The sequence below is a fragment of the Siniperca chuatsi genome, linkage group LG22, assembly GCF_020085105.1.
Source record: "Siniperca chuatsi isolate FFG_IHB_CAS linkage group LG22, ASM2008510v1, whole genome shotgun sequence".
NCBI classification, from domain to species: Eukaryota; Metazoa; Chordata; class Actinopteri; order Centrarchiformes; family Sinipercidae; genus Siniperca; species Siniperca chuatsi.
The window spans coordinates 19,452,684-19,466,452 of NC_058063.1; the positions used below are offsets into that span (position 1 = coordinate 19,452,684).

Consider the following 13,769-nt stretch of genomic DNA (forward strand, 5'->3'; position numbering starts at 1 on the left):
TCTAAAAGGCCACACCCACTTCTCGCTGCCATCGGGATCTTTGCATTACACCAGATGCTGCTGCTACACAGCAACACTGCCATTGCCACAAACTGAATAAGTAAGCAAAGGCCTCAAAATTAACATTGCCACCATCACACGCCGCCTCACAAGCGGGATGCCGTTGCACTCCAGCACGTTAAAAAAAAAAAAAAAAACACGCGTGGCAGCCACCGACTCGCTCGTTTTCGGTTTTCCCTTCGACACAATGATCAGGGGAGAGCGCGAACGCAGTCCCCCACTACCAGAAATTATGCAGTCGAGATTCCCACATTTGGGGAATTCGCAGGGGTCAGCACAACCGGAGTGCAATGGCTGAGCCTCGCCCTGGGTGAACCACCTTCTTGATCATGGTATCTCCCCTGCCAGGTAAGTATGAGTTGGAACGGTCAGAGACAGGGCGGTCACTCCCAGACACTGCACTCTCGCAATCTCAGAGAGAGTGCGAACACAGTCCTCCACTACCAGAAATTATGCATTGCTGGTGGTGTGCTGATCCCTGTGACTTCCCCATAACCAAAGATTTCATCTGATTTTGAGTGTAAAGATGGCATGCATCAAGTACTTATGCCATAAGCAAAAACCTAAAACTTAGCCAAAGGAAGAAAAGCTTCATCTGGGGAACTTTGACATTTCCTCCTTTTCCTTGCTGTGTGCTAAAAGGGTATCAATGACCTGTTGTACACTAACGTTGATTGTTACATGTTGCTGTTGGTGGTGTTGTTGCTGCTGCGTTATTGTAAGTGTATTTCAGTTTCTACAACTGAAGATGGTGACCCCAGTAATCTGTGTCGTCAAGCCAGATGCCCCTGCAAATCGTCGACAGGCCGTACTGATGGCGACCAAAGAGGCCCATTTCAATTGAGACAAAAGGATGGTCTCCCCCTCCCCATAGGAAATACTCAAACCGACCACTGCTTGTGACTAGACTTTCACACAGGGTCCCACTACAAGACATGTCCACAATATTAGCTAATAATCCAGAGCCCACCTTAGTTGATACCGTACTTTAGTACAGTAATTACCAAAACCATTGGACATGCAGTGAATCCAGGGGCTTTGGGGGCCTCTCTGGGTCTGGGGCCCCAAGACAGTTGACCACTTTACTTGGTTGGTTATCCAGCCTTGCCAATCTAGTGTTGTTTTTAATAGTTTTCCATTCTTCTAAGAAGTTAGAAATTGTATTTGATCACTTGACATTTGCATTAAAACAACAGAATACTATAGAAAATAATAAACTTTATTGATGCAGTATCAGGGTACATTTGTGAAATTCTTCATACAAGTAGCAATATTTTACAGTAACCAAAATATAGCAGCACCTTACATTTACATAAACATGTAAATTACCATCCTCAAATTAATTATATTCAAGTAAATTAGGAACTGAAAATGAATGACAAAATGTATTCACATTACAAGGTGAGTGAGCTTGAGTTTGCATTCGTCTATGAGACAGAAAATATCTGAATGAGTGAAATAGTGTTCATCAGTGACTGTGTGCATCTATGACAGTGCTCCTTGAGTACAGTACAGCTGATAAACTGTTCTGCTAAGAGCTGGACCCAGGTTTCTGAAAAACAAAGAAAGACAATAAAGTATTAACCAATTACTCCTGGTAGTGTCATTAAGTAGCTCCCGTTTTATCTTATTTAGCATGTTTTGTTTTTCAGTTTATCCCATAGGTGTAGAAAAGGTTTCATACCCAAGTAAGAATTTACAGGTGAACATAATCCTTTAACTTAAGTTAACATGAGAATGATCAACATTAGAGTCATAAGTTTTACACCGGACATCGCTAACATGTAACAATGTTCTTTTTTGTTATTAAAAGGCTGTTCATAACATTAATGTGTAATTTTCGATAGTAACTTAACTTCTAGTTCAGTATTTTTTCAGTGAAGTTACAATACTTCAACTCAAGTATGATATTTTGTCTGTTTTTCGACCTGTTAACAAATACTACATGAATCATTGGAACTATACTAGGAAAAATATTAATCAAACTACACTCTACAAACCTTTTGAGCTTCCCATATCGGATGGAAGAGAGGAGTCTCTCTTTCTCTGCTTCACTTGCACACTGTTCATAGGCTGTCAGAAGACTGAGATTGAGAGAGAAGAGAGATGCAGAAAGATTAAAAAAAAAAAAAAAATACTCAGCAGCAACATTTTGGATCAGTCTGGTCTGTGAGTGTGTCTTGATCTGTATGTACACCCTTCACTTCCCAACTCGTGTGAAGCTCTCAACTGTGAGCGTTTCTTTTCGAAGCAGTTGGCCAAAACTTAACCTTAACCTTGTCTTTGCCTGTTGCCCAACTGTTATTAACCTTTAGTTAACCCAGAGGAACACATGGAAATGGCTTGTCTACCTTGTACTAAAGTCACATCATCTTTCTTGAATGATGAATGTTGTCACTTATGGCCACAAAACATAATCTGCACTTCAAAGTATGTGCTCATGTCATGGAATTATGTAGCAGTGTTGTCTTGGGTGCTAAGTGCTCAATTCTGCCGTTTCTATACAAAACTTCCCAGACATCACCTGTCTGTCAAAACGTAGGCAGAAACTTGATTTGAATCCATTAGGCAAAAAAGGGAGATAATGGGTAAGAATACTTGGTGAGTGAGTGAAATGTCTGTACATACAATAACGTACACGTTACCTGTGTGGAGTGTTGTAGTGCTCCAGTATCGCAGCTGCCTTGTCTCCAGACAAACCACTAATCTGCATCAACTGTCTGGCAAACACTTCTCTCACTGTCTGACACTAAAAGGACAGGGAGGGAAACAGGGATTTATATTTTCACAAACACATCTGTAACACAGCATTTAAAGAAAAGACAGAGATGAAGGTCCCACATTGGCATCACTTAAAGTTTTAGCAGTATTTATTAATTTTTTTAAGTGCAAATACAAAGTGCTGGTCAAAACAGGTGAATGAAAATATACTTGGTGAGGGCTTGTACATACACACCTTGTTTTTGACTGCACCATGGTTGAACTCTGCAAAAGAAATGAGAGAGCAGGAGGGGGTCCCTCTTTCCTCCTCATCACTCCCTCCATCACCCTCCAGCTCTCTGGAGCGACAGATCAGTGTACAGTTCTGAAATAAAGATTAAAAAGGACAAAAAGTGTAAAGCAGATGTTTCACAAAGCAGCATTGTAACAGTGAAAAAGATCATTAAACTCTATCTTGGTGATGATCCTAACAAGTATTGTCTCTGTAGCCAAAGCCTGATAAATCTTCTTCCTCTGTGTCATAGAGCTCCACTGTTGTCCAAAAAAAATTAAAAACACATCAGCGAGCCACACTGTTGCACTGGGTGACATGTTCCTTCATTATCATGAACACACACACTGTAGTTTATTTTGACTTAGTCCCACATACACTGTCCTGCTGTATGGAGAGCCATTTCATTCAGAATCTCACCCAAACTGTACACCACCTATCCACTTACCAGACACCACCTAGCCAGTCATCCTCTGCTGCCACCCAGTGAACATTGCGTGCCACCCAGTCTTGTGCAGTTTGGGAGGGGTTTTAAATGAAATGGCTCTCCATACTGCTGCCCCAATACTCACTAGAGCACCAAATGTGTATTAATCCACAGTTGAAAATAGTCCCCAACAAATGAGCCACAGATAGGGTAGGGGAGTCATAAAGTACTGAGACAGACTACATTGTTGGTTTTGTTCTTTCCATGTGATTTCTTGACAATAAGAAAAATATAGAATAACACCAGCCTCATCCTTTAGACAGCACTCTTAAAAATGAGCAAAAATGTAAAGTATGTCTATTAAGGGGCAGCCAGTTGAATTTTAAGCAAGTGAATGAAAAAATGAATGTTTATTTCTAAAAGATAAGGAGAGAGAAAAATGTACTCTGTGTGTGTGTGTGTGTGTGTGTGTGTGTGTGTTTCACCTGGTACAGTTTATTCAGATATCGCGTCATGACGGTGAGGTAGGCCGCTGACTCCCTCACATCCTGGACTCTCTTCACAAAGAAGCCATCCACTACCTAACACACACACACACACACACACACACACACACACACACACACACATACAAAAACGACAAGTAAACACACACTGGTTAGATTGCTTGTAACAATTGGTGTTTGCTTATTTGGACCACAATTGATCTAATAGTCGCGTGGTGATGGTATGGTGTTTTTGTGTATCTGTGTATTATGATATAAAAAATTTGATGACAATATAAATTTTTTACATAAACTTGTCATAAAAAAAGATTTTTCGAATTTTTCGCTCAAACTTGGCTATCAAGAATTTGTGATAGAGATACGTTATTGTAGGGGATTTTTCCACTAAAAATCAGAGTAACAGTATCCATTGTCAATTTTAAACAATAGAAATTGCAATATAATAAATAATAATTAAAAATAAAAACACAGATACAACAAAAAATAGATGAGCTAAGAAAATTTTGGGTGAAATATACATAAAAATATACTGTAGTCTATAAAACATATATGTACTGCAAATTATTATCATATTTTGCATATTTGCCAACACATATGTTGATTCCAATATACAGTACCTGTGTTAAGTCAGTATTGTTCAATAGTATCGGCCCATATATTGGTATGGATCTAGTGTAGTCTAAAGTCAACTGATTTATAAGTGTGAAATTGTGTTTATGCGCACCTGTGTGTTGACTATGGCCTGCTGCAGTGTAGTTTCAGGTAAACTCAGGTGGGAGGCAGCCGTCCCACACTCCTCTACAAGATAGACGGGCCTACGAAGACCACACCTCTTGAGTCGAAACTGATGCAGGGGAGAAAGAGAAAAAGTTAAATTATCGTTATACCCAGTAAGACGAGACATAACAAGACAGACGTAACAGAAGGAATTTTATTAACTTTTGTTAAGAACCAATATGGTAGAAATACAATTAGTTTTTTGAGATAAGAAAAGACATACAGATGAAAAACTTGCATTATTAATCAATAGATACTGGGAGTGAAAGCAAAGGGTTGGGATTAATGCTGAAACTATTAGTCAATTAACAGAAAATGTAATGAATGATTAGTGATTCATTGTTCAAGTTATTCATCAAGTACAAATACCAAACAATTGCTGGTTAGAACTTCTCAAAAATTATGCTTTTCTTGCTTTTCTCCATTTTATATTGTTATAAATCGAAAATATCTGTGGGTTTCTTGGCTAAAAACAAGCAATTTCAAGTCATCATGTAAGGCTCTGGTAAATGTGACTTGGATTTGTCATAGTTCTTCACGTTTTACAGATTACCTGACTAATAATTTGAAGAAATAAATAATCGATAAATTAACTGACAAAGAAGAATATGCACCACACACCAACCTTCTGTTCCCTGAAGCGTCCATCGATGATGCTGCCACACAGGTCGTCCATCCTCTTCCTCTCAATGATGTAATCAAGCACGAGCTCCCTGCCTGCAGGCGCACGCAACTGACCTAGAGAGAGAGAGAGAAAAACAGAAAGAATGAGATTATAATGCATTCTCATGTTATGTACATAGTTGGACAACATGCAGATAACATAAAGTGACGTTCATGCCCCAAGTAGGTAAGTATGTGAGTAAGTAAACTTTCTCCTTTCAAAACCAGAGTTACAAGGTGCATTGGCTCCCTATTCATTTTACAATTCAGTTTAAGATTTCGTTGATTATTCTTAAAGCTCTTTTGGCTCTTTTGTATATTTCTGATCTTCCTTATTCTGCACCAAGACCCCTAAGGTCAACCATGTTGTTAAAAGTTCAAACAAACAAACAGATCTCATCCTTTTACATAAACTTGACGCATGACATACTGTATAAACATGCTTGATGACACCATTTTTGACAGAAAGAAACTGTAGGTCTAGATACAGAGGCTATGGTTAGTTTTGGTCTGTATTTGACTGCTGTCTCTCTTGACTTCTTCAAATAAAGAATAGGTCATACTCTACAGCAGTTCTACAGCCCCCCTTTGGAAGCCGAAAATATATATTTTTTTAAATGTCGTTTTGGAGAGAAATTTGCAGAAATATGCGTAGAGTCCTGCTTTAAAGTTTCTTTATGTTATCTAAAAGTAGGTAAAGTTGCATCATTCAGGGTTTGTTAACTCTTTCTCTCTTATATTTCTCAACTTGTTTTGTCTTCTTGTGTGTGTGTTACCTGGAACAGGTGTCACTTTTTCTCGAGCAACCCACAGGAAGTCTCCAACGTTTAGCTTCCTAACATCGAAGGTCACTCCATTTCTCTGAAGCTCTTTGACCAGCTCCTGCTTACGGTGGTTGCTGCCGCTGCACAAACAAATCAAGATGTCATGAAATATACATTTATGCTGACAAAAACTTTCAGGATGAGGAGACAGATTTATAAACACACTAAATTCAACATAAATAAAACTACACATACATACAAATTCACAAGTCACAGATTCATAAATGATTACTGCATAGTAGTTCTTTGATTCACACAGATATCCAGACAGCTCTCTTACCCAGTTGTCTCAATAAAGTCAACACAGAGTATAATTTCATAGGTTCCCGGTAGAAGACATCCTCCATTCAGTTTTCTGCTCATTGCCTGTGAATTCTGGGGTTTTCCTGAAAAACCCATCCCATCAATCTCACTCCTCGGCTGGGCAACACAAGTCGGCTTCTCTGCGGGGCTGTGAAGAGAAGATGATTCTTTTTGTTCCAGCAGGAAAAGGAGCAGAAGATAAAGACTTCACTTATTCAATGTACACTCACTGTATTCTGTCTTCTTCCTTCTCTTCTTCATCATCATCACTACCAGTAAGGTCCACAACCCTTAGACCACCTTCCTCTTCTTCCACGTCCTCCTCTCCTTCACTTCTAACCTCCTCTCTGTCCCCCTCTGGGCCATCTTTAGTCCCTTGTTCTACTGACTCCAGTCGCTCTGCCAAAGCCAGACCCTCTTCTGTCAGAGAATACCTAAGCGAGCAAGGAGAGTGAAGAGGACCTTCAAAGTTGAAGATCTGACCCAGTTACATCACTGTGGCAGGAATGACTGTCTGGAAAAACTGTACTCCACTTAGGTTCGAAGTTCACTGGCTAACCATATCTGGCCACCATCATCTTCATCAACAAGGAGGAGGAGTGCAGTTAGCTGTATGCAAAGTGAGAGTTAAACTATTATATTTAACATGTTACATATACACAGTATAACTGGGCAAATTTTGTCTCATTTTCAGCCCTTGTATCCACCCTGAGTTGGTAAACTGAGTCAGTTCAGTTAACCTGAATACCACAGTTAGTTTTGGCTGTGCTTGATTAGCTTCACATATGTTGGGGCTCCATTGTATTTATATTATTAACAAGACTAAGAGTCTACAGCCATGCTAGCAGCTTCGTACAGCTGTAATTAGGCACAGCGGTGCTTTGAGCTAAATGCTAACATCAATACAACTAACATCCTCATGATGACAACGCTAACATGCTGATGTACCTGATGCAGGTACAATGTATTGGACAAACTGAAATTTTGACCTGATGGTAGTGCTAGATAGAAAGATCACCATTGTTATTACAATTCATCCTGAGGGGAACATGAATGTTTCTAACACATTTCCTGGCAATCCATCCAACAGTTGATGCGATATTTCATTCTGGACCAAAGTGGTCGACCGACAGACAGACACCGCCATCTCTAGAGCCATGCCGCTAAAAATAAAATCAACAAACTCAACAAAAATGAACAAAAAGAAATGAACAGAGATGAAAATCAACAGACAAAACATGTTTGTTTGAAGTGTGTTCGCTTGCATTTGTGTGTGCTTCTGTGTACCTTGCAGGGTTGTGGGTCTTTATCACCAGGTTCTTCTGAATCAGAGTGCTCACTGAAGACCAGGCAGTGTACTTACTGCCTAGATCTGGCTACAGACAGACACACAAAATAAAAGGAGGGAATCTAAGTAAAAAACTCAATTTTTAAATAGTCCTACTGCACAAGAAGATATGCAGAGAGCAAGACCAATCCCAGGGATTAACATGAGCAAAAGAGTCGGTTGGGTATGTTGTGTTATAAACAATGTTTCACTTACAGCAGTGAAAGACTTATCACAGAGATGCTGAGCTTCTGCTTGTAGCTCCATCTTAAACATATAATCTTTACTACCTGGGATCTAGAGAGAGAGAGAAATAATGATACAATGTGATTTTTACTACGGAGGCCACAATGCAATACTTGGAAATATACTGTACTAATAAACTAAGTGTGACGGAAAAAGGTGTACCTGCGACTGTCTGTAAAGGGTAAGCAGTACAGCATAACCCCCAGACCTCTTCTGGGGCATGTACTCCCTCTTCTTCTTCCTCCCTCCTCCTCCTCCTCCTTTGTCTTTCCCTTGATCCCCTGCTGCATTCTTCTACAAGGAAAGATGGATCACATAGGAAAAGAAATGAAAAGTTAGAGGTCTCATCGTGTCACTGAAATAACCCACAATAAAGACATATGTTTTACTTTCCTCTCATCAATGGATGAAATAACACAGAATGATGCAACATTACCTGTTCATAAAAGATTTTATAATTACTATATTTCCTCTTTGATTAGTGGTGGTAGTAGTAGTAGAGGAAACACCCTGATTCTTTGAACAATACCATCAACCAATCAAACAATAAATTCATGGACAAAGGTTCCCTGTTACACTTTTTCGTTCACATTTTTCAAGAGATATCCCAGTTTAGGAGAACACACAATAACATGATCACATTGTGGGTACATATTTAGAGCTGTGGGAGGTATGACGAGATATTGTTTGGGATTTTTGCTAAAGCAATATTGTATGATAAAGCTTAATAACTGTGTTTACTTAAAAGGTTGCATTACAATTAAGTGACATAATTTCCTGACTATTATTAGACTGTTTTAGCTGAATACAATGAACAGCAAATTCCTCTGCCTGCTTGGTCATCATATCATTTTTTGTGTGTGTACGCATCTGAAATACTCAGGCCAGATACTGTCTCTTCATTTGAAACCCTGAAGAAGACCTGTAAATTGTCATGAAGAAGCCATGTAATCACTAAAGGCTTTTTATTAAAACTCCAAATACTCCTGCTTGACTGCGTGAGTAGTTTGCTCTTTTGCACATGTTTGACTAATATGCAGGTATTTGGTTAAAAAATATTGATTGGTTTGACTCAATAGTGCCCAGCCGTAGGCAGATTCTACTTCGTCACAGTTTTCATAGATATTTACTTCCTTTACCAAGGAATGTATACATTTCCATGAAATTCTCTGTTTCGAAATGTTGGGATTGGACTACTGGTGTAAATTGTGTCTTACACAGTGAAGCAAACTTACTCACTCCCTATTTAGCGAACATTGCCCTATTTACCTTTCTGGAGGGAGCCAGGCTGTTGTTGTCCTGTCTGCCAGGAGGGGGCGCTCCTTCAGGGAGAGCGTGAATAGGAGCGTCTGGACCTAGAGAAGAGGTAAAGAGGAAAAAAAGTGAAGACAGAGGAGCTGGTGTAATTGCCTACTTAAACTGAAAACTTCAATATACTTTAAGAATACCTTGTCTTAAAGATCTAAAGAAAAATCTCCTACTGTAATATGAATAGCTTTAGACAAATTAGATGTGCGTTATTTTGTTTTTCTGATCTGACTGGTTGCTTGTGATTCTGGTGATCTATGATGTGAAGTTAATTCTACTGTTGCTGTAGTCTATCTATCTATTCTCTTCTAGCTTATCATGTTTTGTGTAATGTTTTTTTCTGTTCTTCCATCCACCCCTTTCTTAAATGCTATTTTTTTTAGTTCATATATGGATGATATTTCTAGTTCTATTGATTCCTTCTACATTCCCTCAATTTTGAAATATTTTCTAATATCACTAGTTTCTCATCTTGTATTTTACAGTCTATCCCTCTCTCAATGCAGCCATCAATCCATTTCTTAAATTCTCTCTATGACATCAGCACTTTATCTAATATTTTACAGAATCCTTTTACAGTACCACTTAATCCATAGACTGATCTTTATTTCTCTTCAGGCTCTCTGTAATGTCTTTTTAGCTTTCTGTCTAGCGTTTTGCAGAAACACCACTCCATAAAATCACAACAGCTCTGGCTCCTTGCAAAGTCATCTATGTACAAGAGCAAGAAACAGCTAAAATGCAATCAATCAGTCAATTAATACATAAATCCATCCATCTGTCCCTTACCGTTCTCTCTATAGTATCGTTGTAGTTTTTCATCCAGTATTTTACAGATGCCGTCTCCAAAGTTCTGGAGGATCTTTGCCTCTTTTGCGTTTTGAAGTGGTAACGGATACTTATTCAAAGAGCTGATGGCCTGGAAAAAGACAAAAACATACATAAATGAAGATAAATGAAGATCTGTTTCTGCTTTCCACTGATTTCCTCTACATTTTTCAATTGATTATGAACGTGGCTGCAGGGATTTGCTCCCATTCAGCAACAAGAACTTTAGTGAGATAGGCCACTGACTTTGGGCAATAAGGTCTGTCATGAAGTCGGCGTTCCAGTTCATGCTAAAGGTGTTGGATGAGTTTGAGGTCAGGGCTCTGTGTAGGCCAGTCAAGTTCCTCCACACCAAACTAGGAAAAACATTTCTTTATGGCTTTGTGCACAGGGGCAGTATTATGTTGAAACAGTAAAGATACTTTGCACTAAGTTTTTATTTGTTTTCATGTAAATAATAATAATAATAATAATTAAAATACAGCTTTTGTAAAAGTTATAATACATACACATCAATCTTATATAGAGTCTCCTAAAAACTCTAGGCAAAATAAAAAGGCTCATATTAATTCTAAATGAATGACAGACGGAAAGGCAATTACAAAACAAAAAAAGAAATAAGGAAATAAAAACATTAACAATTACTTCCCATTCAAGCTGCCCAACAGTTAATAGTGACTAAAGACATGCTAAAGACATTTAAAAGATTAAGACAACAGAAAAGTGGTATTGATGATTTATGACTGAGAAGAGGTAGCTAATCTAACAAATTTATTGTGTACTATAAATAGTTTGTTAAGCTGTGGGGTATACGTACTTGCAAATGCAATATTGCAGTAATTTAAATAAAGATAGATTAAACTATGATGCATTGCAAGAAGGCAAGACTGATTTCTTAAGCGAGAATTGTTTTCTAATAATAGCAAAGATCTCGTTATTTCTAAGTTTAAAAAAAGTCAATGTGATGCTTCCATAAAAGTTTGTCATCAGTTAACACCACTAGGAATTTTGTAGAGTTAACTTTCTCAATTGCCTGTTGATCAATCTATAATTGAAACCAAGAATAATCAACTTGACTATGATACTGGAATAACATAGCATTGATTTGTTTAATATTAAGTGACAGCTTATTCATTTGAAACCATATTGCATATTTCCTCAGACTTTTGTTTGCTTCAGACATAGGTATTTATATAATGTGATGTGAAATTATGAGATTTGTATAATCTGCAAAAGGTATTGTTGGAAGCACACTACTGTCTAAAATCTCATTGTATGCTGTTGCATTAAAATTGCACCCTATTTGGGGAAAAGAAAATATTTTAGCTTCTCAGTTTTTACTATTAACAGAGCTGCTTCCTACTCAGTAAGTAAATAAATACAGAATAGGTAAATGCACAAAAAACAGAATGGGAACTGAAGTCTGATCAATAGACCTGAACTGAACACCCTGTTTACCTTCTGGTAGGTGTACTGGATCTTCAGTCCCTTCTCTCTAGCCTGGTCCCGGAGCTCGGTGAGCCACTTGAGGAACAGAGGGTTCGGGCAGGGGGGCAAGCCGCGTTTCCGACCCAACCGGACCGGCTCGGACGCTGGCATCCCTTTGGATCTGACAGGAGAGAAATGGCACGGTAGACTGTTAGAATAACATGTGGCAGCTTCCACCTACCACACCATGACATGATAAAACACATTTACAACGCTAATTTGGTGCTAATAACAACTGTGTCCTGCAACTTTAGCTAACGTTAACAGACCCTAATTAGCTATTTGAAAGCTTTCGGCAACAAGCCACCACATTTAAAAGTAGCAAGCAACATGTAGAGAAATTTAGCAGAGAACAGTCAGGTAAGTCGTGTCTGTGCCTGGAACTGCGGCTTACCTTTGACTTGTAAATTTGCAGCAGTTGCTGGTGCTTTGTATTCAAAGGCAAAGCGCACTTCCTTGTTGACAGCAGTCACGTGACCGGAAGAAGAATGCGGGAAAAGGGGCAACAATATGAACAGTGACATCTAGCGGCGAAATCAGCAATAAAAAGAATAAATAATGTAAATAAAAACATATGGATGAACCATAGACTATAAACGAGTAAATGAATAAATAAATGTATTGGAAAATTAGAAAACAGACAAATAAACGAATTAGTTGGTATCATAAATAAGTAGTTAATAATTAAGTAATAATTAATGAAATAACAAATTAATCAATTAATAAATATTGTACTGGTATTTCTAATTTCAATTAATAAAATTTTCCCCCCTGTATAGAGAAAGCACATTAAAGAATAGATTCAAATGTTTTCAAGTTTATCTTAAAACAATACTCACATGTCCATATGTATGTTGAAAAAGTTAATAGCAGCTGTAATTGTCCCTCAATATTTTGCACATTCCTGCACAAACGTTCATTTTAAAAAACAGCCAAAGCTAATATGAGGCTTCAACAGTCTGAGTTAGCCAAATCAAGAGGGTATCTTCCAAAATTACAGTCTTTTTAGTACAAAATACCCTCTTTGTGTTACTATCCCTCTGCTGCAGCTCAGTATGGAAACACATGGTGGACCTAAGTTATGTTTTCCAAAAACACATAACAGTAGTTAATGAGTTAGTTAAATGTGATTTATTTAGGCACGTTAGCAGTTCAGTCTGTACTGCATATTGATGCTTTTAGCTCATGACAGTTCATCCAATAGTTGTCAAGGCATTTCACTCAAAATCACAAATGCCAACCTCACGATGGCACTAGAAGAAAAGTCAGTGGATCGCCACAGTTAGTAGGCTTCATCTTCTGGGGACCGTGAATGCCTGTACAAAATTTTATGGCCATCCATCCGAAAGTTGGTAAAACTGCAAATGCATTCTTTTGCAATGCTTAAGTGTTGAAATATAGCTTTAAAATATTCTAATGTATCAGACGGGATTTTATTTGCAATATGGATGATGTGAATGACAAAATGACTCAATGTCAAGACCGTTATCTGGTTGTTACCTGAGTCGGCCTCCATGTATCCTCAGGCTGAAGGGAGTTTGCAGGAATCCTCCAACAAGACCTGACAGAGACCAAGAATCCAACCTCACCCTCCCAACCACAACCTCTGTTTCTTAAACACACAGTCAAAAGGTTGGGGGGGAAATAGCATAATTAGTGCTTAACAGCCATCTTTCATGCACTCACACAAAGTTTGAGGGAATGTAAAGCATAATTAACGTACACTTTTGTATTGAAATGAAACATGGTTGCTGAGGCCATAGAGACGTATTTAATGTTGTAAAAAACTAATATAACAAACTCATTATTGGCAATCTATGCACATGCAAGCGTGAAAATGGATTTACTGTTGCGTGTATCTATTAATATAAGGATATGTAGGCAAATGGGTGGCAGGGACTGCATTTTTAAGTGACAGGAGGATTATTGTTGGGTATTATTTGTTAATGCAGAAACTTGCAGTGTACAATTATGTATGAATAGGTCAGTGAATATTACTTCTTAACTAGTGCAAAGCTAC

General features: G+C 38.2%; 1 protein-coding gene and 1 non-coding gene across 2 annotated transcripts; both read right to left on the reverse strand.

Annotated features, from left to right (window-relative positions):
• Positions 1-251: 251 nt before the first annotated feature.
• Positions 252-12,271, reverse strand: mus81 (MUS81 structure-specific endonuclease subunit). The gene is made up of 17 exons (XM_044182911.1): positions 12,144-12,271; positions 11,720-11,870; positions 10,223-10,352; positions 9,395-9,480; positions 8,288-8,419; positions 8,096-8,176; positions 7,840-7,928; positions 6,783-6,986; positions 6,530-6,700; positions 6,202-6,329; positions 5,388-5,500; positions 4,710-4,829; positions 3,965-4,060; positions 3,017-3,145; positions 2,706-2,809; positions 2,061-2,144; positions 252-1,612 (listed from the first exon to the last, which is right to left on the reverse strand). The coding sequence occupies exons 2-17, from the start codon at positions 11,858-11,860 to the stop codon at positions 1,546-1,548; spliced, it is 1,875 nt and encodes a 624-aa protein (XP_044038846.1). The 5' UTR covers positions 11,861-11,870; positions 12,144-12,271; the 3' UTR covers positions 252-1,545.
• LOC122870782 lies at positions 253-416 on the reverse strand. The gene has a single exon (XR_006376670.1). It is a non-coding gene; the product is annotated as a U1 spliceosomal RNA (small nuclear RNA).
• Positions 12,272-13,769: the final 1,498 nt, after the last annotated feature.

Bases quoted from the DNA above. Each gene is read 5' to 3' on its own strand.
- mus81 (XM_044182911.1), bottom strand. From the start codon at position 11,860: ATGCCAGCGTCCGAGCCGGTCCGGTTGGGTCGGAAACGCGGCTTGCCC. The intron at 6,330-6,529 runs GTAAGAGAGCTG...TTGTTTGTGCAG, and splicing joins GACTTTATTGAGACAACTGG to CGGCAGCAACCACCGTAAGC. The intron at 1,613-2,060 runs GTTTGTAGAGTG...TTTGTTTTTCAG, and splicing joins CGATATGGGAAGCTCAAAAG to AAACCTGGGTCCAGCTCTTA.